General features: G+C 42.5%; 2 protein-coding genes across 2 annotated transcripts; one reads left to right on the forward strand and one right to left on the reverse strand.

Annotated features, from left to right (window-relative positions):
• The first annotated feature begins 8,682 nt into the window (after positions 1–8,682).
• Positions 8,683–10,448, forward strand: LOC138670989 (uncharacterized). The gene is made up of 2 exons (XM_069758816.1): positions 8,683–8,949; positions 9,270–10,448. Exons 1-2 carry the CDS (start codon positions 8,705–8,707, stop codon positions 10,150–10,152), a joined length of 1,128 nt encoding a protein of 375 aa, XP_069614917.1. The 5' UTR covers positions 8,683–8,704; the 3' UTR covers positions 10,153–10,448.
• LOC138670987 (uncharacterized) lies at positions 10,433–12,590 on the reverse strand. Its single transcript, XM_069758814.1, has 6 exons — positions 12,463–12,590; positions 12,306–12,380; positions 12,065–12,178; positions 11,773–11,974; positions 11,520–11,679; positions 10,433–11,414 (listed from the first exon to the last, which is right to left on the reverse strand). Exons 1-6 carry the CDS (start codon positions 12,505–12,507, stop codon positions 10,499–10,501), a joined length of 1,512 nt encoding a protein of 503 aa, XP_069614915.1. The 5' UTR covers positions 12,508–12,590; the 3' UTR covers positions 10,433–10,498.
• Positions 12,591–13,065: the final 475 nt, after the last annotated feature.

Raw genomic sequence — 13,065 nt, forward strand, 5'->3', positions numbered from 1 at the left:
TCAGTTTATGAGGTTATAACTCTGGAACGCTTTAACGGATCCCACTGATTGTGAGATTGTTATTTCATGACATATTGTCTTACATGTAAGTGGTAACATTTCTTCAATATTACTTGCAATTATTTATGAAAAAAACAGAAATATGACGAACATTTTTAACATTTTTTCAATTTTCAAACTTTGAATTTTCATGCCCTAAAATCAGAGAAATATGTCACACAAAATAGTTAATAAATAACATTTCCCACATGTCTACTTTACATCAGCACAATTTTGGAAGCAACAATTTTTTTGTTAGGAAGTTATAAGGGTTAAAATTTGACCAGCGATTTCTCATTTTTACAACAAAATTTACAAAACCATTTTTTTAGGGACCATCTCACATTTAAAGTCACTTTGAGGGGTGTACATAACAGAAAATACCCAAACTTCACACCATTCTAAAACTACACCCCTCAAGGTGCTCAAACCCACATTCAAGAAGTGTATTAACCCTTTTCGTGCTTCACAGGAACTGAAACAATGTGGAAGGAAAAAATTAACATTTAACTTTTTTTGCAAACATTTTACTTCAGAACCAATTTTTTTAATTTTCACAAGTGTAAAAAGAGAAAATGAACCACAAACTTTGTTGGGCAATTTCTCCTGAATATGCCAATACCCCATATGTGGGGATAAATCACTGTTTTGGCGCACGGCAAGACTTGGAAAAGAAGGAGCACCGTTTAACTTTTTCAATGCAGAATTGGCTGGAATTGAGATCGGACGCCATGTCGCGTTTGGAGATCCAATGATGTGCCTAAAGAGTGGAAACCACAAAGGGGCACCATTTTGGAAACTAGACCCCTTACGGAACTTATCTAGATGTGTGGTGAGCACTTTGAACCCACAAGTGCTTCACAGAAGTTTATAACGTAAAATGTAAAATTGCATTTTTTACAAAAAATAATATTTTTGCCCCCAAATTTTTATTTTTGCAAGGGTAACAGGAGAAATTAGACCGGAAAAGTTGTTGTGCAATTTTTCCTGAGTACGCCGATACCCCATATGTGGGGGTAAACCATAGTTTGGGCGCACGGCAGAGTTTGGAAGGGAAGGAGTTCCGTTTGACTTTTTCAATGCAGAATTGGCTGGAATTGAGATCGGACGCCATGTCACATTTGGAGAGCCCCTGATGTGCCTAAACAGTAAAAAAAAACCACAAATGACACCATGTTGGAAACTAGACCCTTTAAGGAACTTGTCTAGATGTGTGGTGAGCACTTTAAACCCCCAGGTGCTTCACAGAAGTTTATAACGTAGAGCCGTGAAAATAAAAAGTCTCATTTTTTCTACAAAAATTATTTTTGCCACCAAATTTTTATTTTTACAAGGGTTACAGGAGAAATTAGACCCCAAAAGTTGTTGTGCAATTTGTCCTGAGTATGCTGATACCTCATATGTGGATGTAAACCACAGTTTGGCCGCACGGCAGAGTTTGGAAGAGTAGGAGTTCCGTTCCGACTTTTTCAATGCAGAATTGGCTGGGATTGAGATCGGACGCCATGTCGCGTTTGGAGAGCCCCTGATGTGCCTAAACAGTGAAAAACCCCCACAAGTGCCCACATTTTTGAAACTAGACCCCCCAAGGAACTTATCTAGATGTGCAGTGAGCATTTGGAACGCTCAAATGCTTCACAGAACTTTATAATGCAGAGCCGTAAATATAAAAAATCCATTTTTTTTCTTCAAAAATTAATTTTTAGCTCACAATTTGTTATTTTTTCAAGGGTAAAAGGAGCAATTGGACATCAAAATTTGTTGTCCATTTTATCCTGAGTACGCTGATACCCCATGTGTGGGGGGGAACAACTGTTTGGGCTCACATCAGGGCTGGAAAGGGAAGTAGAACTCCTGATGTACCTAAACCGTAGAAACCCCCCAAAAGTGACCCCATTTTGGAAACTATACCCCCCAAATAGCTTATATAGATGTGTGGTGAGCACTATGAACCCCCAACTGCTTCACAGAAGTTTATAATGTAAAGCCATGAAAATAAAAAATCTTATTTTTTCCACAAAAATTATCTTTTCACCCCCAAATTTTTACTTTCACAATGGTAACAGGAGAAATTGGATGCCAAAATGTATTGCGCAATTTATGCTGAGTACGCTGATACTTCATATGTGGGGGGGGACACTGTTTGGGCGCATGGCAGAGCTTGGAAGGGAAGGAGCACCGTTTTGGAATGCAGACTTTGATAGAATGATCTGGGGGCATTATGTTGCATTTGCAGAGCCCCCGATGTACCTAAACAGTAGAAACCCCCCACAAGTTACCACATTTTGGAAACTAGAGCCATTACAAAACTTATCTAGATGTGTGGTGAGCACTTTGAACGCCCAAGTGCTTCACAGAAGTTTATAATGCAGAGTTGTGAAAATAATTTCTTTTTCCACAAAAATTATTTTTTTAGCCTCCAATTTTTTATTTGCCCAAGGGTAACAGGAGAAATTGGACCCAAAAAATTGTTGTGCAATTTGTCCTGAGTACGCTGATACCCCATATGTGGGGGGAACAACTGTTTGGGCACACATCAGGGCTCGGAAGGGAAGTAGTGACGTTTTAAAATGCAGACTTTGATGGAATGGTCTGTGGGTGTCATGCTGCATTTGCAGAGCTCCTGATGTACCTAAACAGTAGAAACCCCCCACAAGTGACCCTATTTTGGAAACTAGACCCCCCAAGGAACTTATCTAGACATGTGGTGAGCATTTTCAAAGCCCAAGAGCTTCACAGAAAATTGACGCAGAGCCGTGAAAATAAAAAACATTTTTTTCCACAAAAATGATTTTTTAGCCCCCAATTTTTTATTTTTGCAAGGGTAACAGGAGAAACTGGACCACAAAAGTTGATGTCCTATTAGTCCTGAGTACGCAGATACCCCATATGTGGGGTAAACCACTGTTTGGGCGCACGGCAGAGCTCATAAGAGAGGGAGCACCATTTGACTTTTTGAGCGCAAAATTGGCTATCGCGTTTGGAGACCCCCTGATGTACCTTAACAGTGGAAATGCCCCAATTCTAACTCCAACCCTAACCCCAACACACCACTAACCTTAATCCCAACTCTAACCCTAATCACAACCCAACCGCCAAAACACCCCTAACCCTAATCCCAACCTTAACCCTAATCAAATCCCTAAGCCCAACACCCCCCTAATCATAATCTCAACCCTAACCTCAAACCTAACCCTAATCCCAATACACCCCTAACCCTAATCCCAACCCTAACCTTAACCATAATCCCAAGCCTAACCCTAATCCCAAACATAACCCTAATGCCAACCCTAACCCTAATGCCAACCCTAATCCAAACACTAATCCCAACTCTAACCCTAACTTTAACCCCAACTCTAACCCTAACTTTAGTCCCAACCCTAACCCTAACTTTAGCCCTAACCCTAACTCTAGCCCTAACCCTAACTTTAGCCCCAACCCTAACTTTAGCACCAACCCTAACCCAAACCCTAGCCCTAACCCTAACCCTAATTGGAAAATGGAAATACATACTTTTTTTTATTTTATTGCTTTTTCCTAACTAAGTGGGTGATAAAGGGGGGTTATTTACTATTTTTTTATTTTGATCACTGTGATAAGATCTCTCAGTGACAAAAATAAAACAAGAGGAAGAATCTTCCTCTGCCGGCCGGCCTATCATGGCGGGCGCACTGTGCATGCGCCCGCCATTTTCTTCCCGGAGGAAGAAGCCGGCGGCCAGGAGGGGATGCAGGAGGACCCAGGGACACTGCTATGTATAACTGGGTCCCCGATCCCCCTCTTTCTCTGTCCTCTGATGTGCGATCACATTAGTTTAGAGGACAGAGAATGACACACTGCTTTTTTTTGCGGTCGCCGGTAAACGGTTAATTACCGGTGATCACAAAACAGGGGTCGGTAGAAACCGACCCCGACCATGTTCCCGGGGGCAGCCGAGACCCCAAAGGTCCACTGGGTGCTGGCCGGAAAAAGATGGCGGCGCCCTTCAGGAGCCACAAAGAGCATCAGGGGAGATGGGTGAGTATCGGGGGGTGATCGGGGACCCCATTTCTCTGTCCTCTGATGTGCAATCACATCGGAGGACAGAGAAATTAAATGGGAAATCGTGGGGTTTTTTTGCGGCCGCCGGTAAATGGTTAATTACCGGCGATCGCAACCCGGGGTCAGTAAAAACCAACTCGAATCATGTTCTCTGGGGGCTCAGCTACCTCCGGCAACCGAGACCCCAGAGAAAATCCTACTATATGGGCACTATACACTTTTTCCACAGCGCCGTTAATTAACGGCGCTGTGGTTTAAGTACCCTTAACTGCCACCGTTAAAAGGCGTATCGGCGGTCCTAAAGGGGTAATACTTATTCTTATTTATTTGCATATGTGTATGATAGTCTTGTGTCTTTTTCCTCTTTTTTATTAGCTTTAATTCTGGGCAGAATTCACCAGGATACCTCCACTGTTCTGTAAAAGCTATTTCAGAATTTAACAGTTACATAACCAACATTACAGGACTGAACACTGTAACAAGGTTTATCAGTGTGCACTGAAATTGTGCTCTCTTTGTGGCTCGTCACTTCCAATCAGAGCCGGTTATGGAGTGCACTGTCACTGTCCATTTAAAAGTATACTCCACAGTGACAAGATTCTACTTAGCTTACATCAGAATTGACAACCGACGCATACTTAGTAGAACAGAGACTAGCCCAGCCCCTGAAACGGATGTCACTGATGACACTTCATTTCAGGGTAGTTATCAGAAGCTGCGGCAATGACTGCAGCCTCTGCCCCATGACATCTCATTTGAGAATCCTAGCATGCACTGTGGATTCTCAAACTAATTGTGATCAAACAGGAAGTTGGTAAAATAATTAAGCAGCTAGAATAGAGAGGGAATGATAAGGAATTTTTAATTAAAGTATATATAGAAAAGCAATTAGATTATTACACTAAATAGATAGGCATTTAGGATTAAATTAATCTTAGCTTCAAACCACACCCATAATAGCAGCTTCTATACTGGGTACCCCAATTGCCAATGGCCATTTATAGTGACAGTACATCATCAATTATTTTTCAACTATGTGCACTAACGCAAAGATTACAAATTGTTGATGCATTGCTGGGTCCTTTAGTAATTGTGCATGACATCTAAATGTGATGAGACATATATCCAATAATATACAGGGATTTTAAAAGCTTGTGATATTTTACTGATATTTCTTCTTTGCTGTTAATGTTCTTTAAAGTATAGTTTGTTGTTATAACTTGCCTTTGTGAATTATAAGTGGTCTATTGGTGTCACCTGGATACAATACAGGAACAAACCCATTACTATCAATCACAATAGTTGGTTAGGCTACATCTTGAGGCTCGTGTAGGATTTTCACTACTCCCACAGCTAGTGACTGCTCATACTGCATACTAAAGAAGGAAATATGGACCCTCAAGCTGTTCTAGAATGTTGCTATGCTCTAAACAACAACCCTGCTCACTGTGTGGCCTCATGTTTCATACAACATACCTCACTACCAAGCAAATTTGTTAGTAGCTGGATGAAGGAATTCATCATGGTTACTGTTTTATAGGAGACGTAACAAGTGATGAGTCCTCTGCCACAAATAGACTGTTGCTGGAGTGGGACTGTTCTGTTTCAAGTCGTGGCATGCCATCTGCTATAGAGTTTTGTAGAAAAAGTAATAAAGACTGTTACCCTCATAGTGAGCATAGGAGCATAGCTTAATTATAAATTGTAAATTATTGCCATGGAAAAAGAACTATAACTCTATTCCATTGTTTTGCTACAGTCATGGCCAAAAGTATTGACACCCCTGCAATTCTGTCAGATAATTCTCATTTTCTTCCTGAAAATGATTGCAAACACAAATTATTTGGTATTATTATCTTCACTTAATTTGTCTTAAATGAAAAAACACAAAAATAATTGTCCTAAAGCCAAATTGGATATAATTCCACACCAAACATAAAAAATGGGGTGGACAAAAGTATTAGCACTGTTCAAAAAATCATGTGATGCTTCTCTAATTTGTGTAATTAACAGCACCTGTAACTTACCTGTGGCACCTAACAGGTGTTGGCAATAACTAAATCACACTTGCAGCCAGTTGACATGGAATAAAGTTGACTCAACCTCTGTCTTGTGTCTGTCCTTGTATGTAACACATTGAGCATGGAGAAAAGAAAGAAGACCAAAGAACTGTCTGAGGACTTGAGAAACCAAATTGTGAGGAAGCATGAGCAATCTCAAGGCTACAAGTCCATCTCCAAAGACCTGAATGTTCCTGTGTCTACTGTGCACAGTGTCATCAAGACGTTTAAAGCCCATGGCGCTGTGGCTAACCTCCCTAGATGTGGACAGAAAAGAAAAATTGACAAGAGATTTCAACGCAAGATTGTGCGGATGTTGGATAAAGTACCTCGACTAACATCCAATCAAGTTTAAGCTGCCCTGCAGTCCAAGGGTACAACAGTGTCAACCCGTACTATCCGTCGGCATCTGAATAAAAAGGGACTGTAAGGTAGGAGACACAGGAAGACCCCACTTCTTACCCCGAGACATAAAAAAGCCAGGCTGGAGTTTGCCAAAACTTACCTAAAAAAGCCTAAAACGTTTTGGAATAATGTTCTCTGGTCAGATGAGGCAAAAGTAGAGCTTTTTGGGCAAAGGCATCAGCATAGAGTTTACAGGAGAAAAAAAGAGGCATTCAAAGAAAAGAACACGGTCCCTACAGTCAAACATGGCGGAGGTTCCCTGATGTTTTGGGGTTGCTTTGCTGCCTCTGGCACTGGACTGCTTGACCGTGTGCATGGCATTATGAGTTCTGAAGACTACCAACAAATTTTGCAGCATAATGTAGGGCCCAGTGTGAGAAAGCTGGGTCTCCCTCAGAGGTCATGGGTCTTCCAGCAGGACAATGACCCAAAACACACTTCAAAAAGCACTAGAAAATGGTTTGAGAGAAAGCACTGGAGACTTCTAAGGTGGCCAGCAATGAGTCCAGACCTGAATCCCATAGAACACCTGTGGAGAGATCTAAAAATGGCAGATTGGAGAAGGCAGCCTTCAAATATCAGGGACCTGGAGCCGTTTGCCAAAGAAGAATGGTCTAAAATTCCAGCAGAGCATTGTAAGAAATTCATTGATGGTTATCGGAAGCGGTTGGTCGCAGTTATTTTGGCTAAAGGTTGTGCAACCAAGTATTAGGCTGAGGGTGCCAATACTTTTGTCTGGCCCATTTTTGGAGTTTTGTGTGAAATGATCAATGTTTTGCTTTTTGCTTCATTCTCTTTTGTGTTTTTTCATTTAGGACAAATTAAATGAAGATAATAATACCAAATAATTTGTGTTTGCAATCATTTTCAGGAAGAAAATGAGTATTATCTGACAGAATTGTAGGGGTGTCAATACTTTTGACCATGACTGTATATGACCCCTCACCGTGTTGCACCTACCATCTTTGGAGTGGCTAATATGAATAGTAGACGACACCTTTCTTCCTCTGAAAACAGGTCCTTCCTGACTTCAAAGAACCACAAAGACCAATGGCTTACATGGGACTGTGTCATGTGCCAGATATGAATATTGTTATTTTTGTGACGGGTATACGATCTATAGATATGGTAACTATATTTTCAACATTGTGGACCAGTAGTGAACGGAACTCCTTCACTTGCATTGCTGAGCATTTGTCAGAATTATTATCAGCCAAATGGATAAAGTTGTGTATGCCATGTCTCATATGTATAGAAAGCTAAAATCATGGTAGGAATTACGGTATTAAGTGTAAGGTAGACCAGTCTGGGAATGCTCATTCAGTTCACACAAAGACCAAAATCACAGATGCCATTAAAGGACACTTAAGTAGTATCAAAGAAAAATTACTAAGGTTCGCTTTAGACAACTTAAACCAGATTCAAGTAGTTTGTTGCCAAAGGTAAAGCTGCTCAATGGTTTACTGGGACCAGTTGAAATCCGTGAGTAGGAAATGTTGAGATCAAAACTAAGTTTTCCTTCCTCCGCCCTTATACTTTATTGGGAGGAGTTTTTTCAGCAAACCCATTGCCTGCATCCTGTTTGGCCATAGAGAAAGCAGGAGTGACAGAGATGAACTTAGCTGACACGTATAACCTTGATAGCTCTCCTGCACTTTCAAAGTGGAAAAGCCAATTAGAGAAGAATCTGAAACACATTTATTTTATCACTTTAGGCTACTTTCACACTAGCGTTAACTGCAATCCGTCCCAAAAACGTCTTTTTCCCGAAAAAACGGATGCGTCAAAAAACTGCAAAACGTATGCAACGAATACAGCATTTCGACGGATCCGTCGCAAAACCGTCGCAAATCCGATAAACGGTTCCGTTGAAATGCTGGATGCGTTGCATACGTTGCATACGTTTTTTCCATCCGTTGCATACGTTTTTACGACGGATCCGTTTTTAAAATGGGAGGCACCAAAATTTGATTGGCTACTGGAAACTAGGGAAATCTATATACTGACTGTATTTACAGCACATCTTTGAGGGTTTTAGTTTAGTGGCAATGATGGATGGTGTAATTGGGAGGATTTCGAGTTTGGTTACTGAAGTTATATTTGAGACGAATCGCCTGGATATCATAGTGCAGGAGAAGGAGGCGGCAGCAGAAAGACGGATGATGCAACGGAGAAGGCGACGATTCTGGATACATCCAATCAATGAGCTGCGGATGACCAGGGGTGTCCAGTCCACTCTCTATCTGGAGTTGCGGTGCAACCCCCAAAAATTCTTTAGTTATGTACGGATGAGGATGGAACATTTCGATTATTTGGTTGGAAAAATAGAGGATGTCATCCAAAGGCAGGACACAAGGATGAGGCTTGCCATCACACCGGCGGAGCGGCTCATGGTGACACTGCGGTAAGCATTTTTTCTTTATGTCATTGCTCATATTGAATGTGAGTACATGCTGCAGAGAATACTGCGCTGACACATTGCGCCGCATTTACTGTAGCATGTCATTTGTTGGTTTATGTGAGGCCATTCCACTTGTTTTTTTTTCTTGTGTCATTGGTCATATTGAATGTTATTACATGCTGCAGAGAATACTGCGCTGACACATTGCGCCGCATTTACTGTAGCATGTAATTTGTTGGTTTATTTGAGGCCATTCCACTTGTTTTTCTTGGTTGATGGTCTGTGCAATTTTTTTTTACATTTTTTTTTATTTTTCCCTGCAGCTTCCTAGCTACGGGTGAGTCTTTGACTTCACTCCATTTCCAATTCCGGCTGGGGATTTCCACTATTGGCGGAATTGTGAAGGACACATGTCGTGCGATTTGGGACACTTTACAGCTGGAGTATATCCCACAACCAACAATGGAAATCTGGATGAGAAGTTCCGAACAATTTGAGCGAATGTGTAATTTTCCAAATTGTGTTGGTGCTGTGGACGGCAAACACATTAGGATTGCAAAACCGGCAGGAACAGGATCAGAGTACTATAACTATAAAAAATACTTCTCAATTGTACTCATGGCTATTGCTGACGCCAACTGCCGATTCCTTGCTGTGGATATAGGAGCGTATGGCCGGTCCAACGACTCCCAAGTGTTTAAAAACTCTCCGATGGGTCGCTGCCTGTATGGAGATACATACAATTTCCCGCCAGCAAGACCGCTCCCAGGAACCAGTGAACCAGCCTTGCCCTATGTGTGTGTAGGTGATGAAGCCTTTCAACTGTCGCCGCACCTACTGAAACCATACAGCAGCCGTGAATTACACCGCACCAAGCGGGTATTTAATTACCGTCTTACCAGAGCAAGAAGAGTGGTAGAGTGCTCTTTCGGTATTTTGACAGCAAAGTGGAGAGTTCTGCTGACGGCAATAAAACTGGATACAAAAACTGTAGACGATGTTGTCAAGGCATGTGTGGTGCTCCATAATTTTGTTATTTCAAAGGAGCCCGTTACCTTGGATGACGAACAATTGGAGACATCCTTGTGGGATTACCGAAGTGCCTCTGTTCGCTCCACCGGTTCTGTTACTAGGATGAGGGAACAGTTTGCTGAATATTTTTTGTCACCTGTTGGGCGGATTCCATGGCAAGACATAATTGTGTGACTTTTTTTTAATTTTTTTTCTTTTTTTTTTCCAAAATTTTTTGGTAGCAACTGCCACAAAAAAAAAAAAAAAAAAAAAAAAAAAAGAGTGTGTGTGGTTTGCTTGCTAATATAATATAAAACCATTTTGTTAAACCTTGAAAACGTCTGGTGTTTCTTTTCACTTAACCTTTCATATTTACCTTAATTAATGAACACACACACACAGTAGATTGTAAACCAGAATTATGTTTATTTCAAAAAATATATTTTTTGTGGGTAATTTTCCCACACAATTTTTTTTTTGGTAATTTAAAGAACCTTTCTTTTTTTGGCAAAAAAAAACTATGTACAAGTACATTCCAGGTTCACAGGTCCTGGTATTGTTGGGTGGAGTAACTATGGGAGGAGGGGCTGGAAGGTTGGACCACGTCGGTAGGTGGGATTGGGGAAACCCTACCTGTTGCGTCTGTAGTGGAAGGGGGGGGGAAAACAGGAGGCTGACCAGAGGGGTGTTGTGTTGGGGTAGGTGGAAAACTTACTGGGGAAGGAAAGCTGGGCAAAGATGAAGAAAACACGGGTGAATACATTTGGGTTGTGGGCCGGGTTGGGTATTGGTAGTGATGTTGATATTGAGAGTGATGTGGATATTGGGACTGGCGGTGATATTGTGGGGCATGGTGTTGAAATTGGGACTGGGATGTGTGGGGAGGTGTGGGGGTAGATTGGGGTTCGTTAATTACCTTCAGCAGAGCGTTATGGCAGCTATTCATTACCCGCATCTGCTGATCAAAAGAAAGCTTTTCCATGCTCCTGAGCATGGACTGAAAAAAAAGATTGGCTGGAGCTTGACTTACATCTAAATGCAGTCTATCCAAGCGACTGCTGATTTCATGTTGGTTTTCACTCATGCGTGATTGCATCATGCTGAAACCAGCAGTCACTTGTTCTCCCAAAATTTTAAATGAATTTTGGAAGCCTGCATTTAGATGCAAGAACTCAGGAGCATAGCTCCTTTCCTGACCCCTCTGACGCTGCCGCCATGAACCTACCGGTGGTGTAGAGGTGGCAGGGTCAGAGGGGTGGGGTAAAGGGAACGCTATCTGTTGACCATCAGATGCGAGTAAGGAAGGCTGCACTCCACTGGTAGAGGCGGATGAAGTGGAGGGGACAGAGGGGTGAGAGGTGTGGGGCCTACCGACGTGGTCCCCGGTGGCGGACTCAGGAGGGATCGCTTCAGAGGGTGCAGAGGTAGATGCAGGCGCACGGTGGCTGGAGTAGGTGCTGTGAAAGAAAAAAAAATAAGTTAATATATTGATATGAAAAAGGCCGGACTGAAACAAAAGTTTTGTGATTAGACAGGTTCTTACTGTGATGTTGAATACTTACACTCTACTCAGCATGGTTTCCCTCAGGAAGGAGAGGTTCGTGCCATATCTGTACCTCCTCTTCTTCCTTGCTGCTGAGCCACTCGGGGCCTGCATCTCCTCGTTAAACTCCCTCTTAAAGCGATCCCTCAATGACCGCCACCGCTTCCTAACCTTGGTACCTGTGAAGACAGGAATGAAGAAAAAAAAAAAAATATTCGTAAATGCAAGACATTACATTCAGCTCAAAACATCACTGAAAAGTGAATACTTACATAGTTTGCTCTGCTGCTGTGGAAGAAGGTCCTCCCACCTCGCAAAGATGTTCCGGCATACTTCCAACCAGAGCCGACGGGTGACACTGGTATCAGCATGCCTGCGGTCAGCCATGTTCCACAGTGGCTCCCGTTCACGAACCTCCTCGATGAGGGCTTCAATATCGATATCTGAATCGTATTCGGGAGCACACTGTGAAGCCTGTTAGAACAAAAAAAAAAGAAAGAATTAAAAATTAGTAGACTGAAAGCAAAAAATTAACAATTGAAGCCCCACAAAAAACCGACTCACTGATGGCCGACCGCGGCGTCGAGTCCGCCGACTCTGGGAGCGCCTGGGAGAACCTTCATGCTGTGCTGGACGTTCAGCAGCACCAGCAGCAGCAGCAGCAGCAGCAGCAGGAGACTGAAATAAAGGATAAAAAAATTAGCTTTAATGTATGTATATGTTTTCTGTGTTACGTTATATATGAAATTCTGTTTTGTGTACGGTGCAGTGTGATGTGTGAAGCAAGTGTTTCACCACTACTTACACTTGGTTCCTCCTCCACTTCGATGTCTCCACCCGTCTCGGTCCCTTCCGACAGCTCCTCATCGGATTCTGATTCCTGTTTAAACATAATAAATGCATGTAGTGACTCAAAATGATGTAAATTTAAAAAAAAAACCAAAAAAATTTTTTTTACTTACCGATACCTGCTGTTGCTGTGGAGGAGGGCTGCCGGAAGAGGACATTGTGTGGCTGTGGTCCAGGTGGCTGTGGTCCTGGTAGGTCTGTAAGTTAAAAGACACTTGCAATCTGCTCTACACATTGAAGTAGCAGATTTGGAGTCTTCAAAACTTACTTTTCAGGTTTTCTGGATGTGGGCCAGGTGGCTGTGGTCCAGGTGGCTGTGGTCCTGGTAGGTCTGTAAGTTAAAAGACACTTGCAATCTGCTCTACACATTGAAGTAGCAGATTTGGGGTCTTCAAAACTTACTTTTCAGATTTTCTGGATGTGGGCCAGGTGGCTGTGGTCCAGGTGGCTGTGGTCAAGGTGGCTGTGGTCCAGGTGGCTGTGGTCAAGGTGGCTGTGGTCAAGGTGGCTGTGGTCCAGGTGGCTGTGGTCCAGGTGGCTGTGGTCCTGGTAGGTCTGTAAGTTAAAAGACACTTGCAATCTGCTCTACACATTGAAGTAGCAGATTTGGGGTCTTCAAAACTTACTTTTCAGATTTTCTGGATGTGGGCCAGGTGGCTGTGGTCCAGGTGGCTGTGGTCCAGGTGGCTGTGGTCAAGGTGGCTGTGGTCAAGGTG

The sequence above is a fragment of the Ranitomeya imitator genome, chromosome 3, assembly GCF_032444005.1.
Source record: "Ranitomeya imitator isolate aRanImi1 chromosome 3, aRanImi1.pri, whole genome shotgun sequence".
Classification (NCBI taxonomy): Eukaryota; Metazoa; Chordata; class Amphibia; order Anura; family Dendrobatidae; genus Ranitomeya; species Ranitomeya imitator.

What these genes read in the sequence shown, in the direction of transcription:
- LOC138670987 (XM_069758814.1), bottom strand. Translation starts at nt 12,507, where the DNA reads ATGTCCTCTTCCGGCAGCCCTCCTCCACAGCAACAGCAGGTATCG. An exon ending in CACAGCAACAGCAGGTATCG is followed by an intron (nt 12,381 to 12,462) that starts GTAAGTAAAAAA and finishes ATGTTTAAACAG; the next exon opens with GAATCAGAATCCGATGAGGA. An exon ending in GAAACCATGCTGAGTAGAGT is followed by an intron (nt 11,415 to 11,519) that starts GTAAGTATTCAA and finishes TTTCTTTCACAG; the next exon opens with CACCTACTCCAGCCACCGTG.
- LOC138670989 (XM_069758816.1), top strand. Translation starts at nt 8,705, where the DNA reads ATGATGCAACGGAGAAGGCGACGATTCTGGATACATCCAATCAATGAG. An exon ending in CGGCTCATGGTGACACTGCG is followed by an intron (nt 8,950 to 9,269) that starts GTAAGCATTTTT and finishes TTTTCCCTGCAG; the next exon opens with CTTCCTAGCTACGGGTGAGT.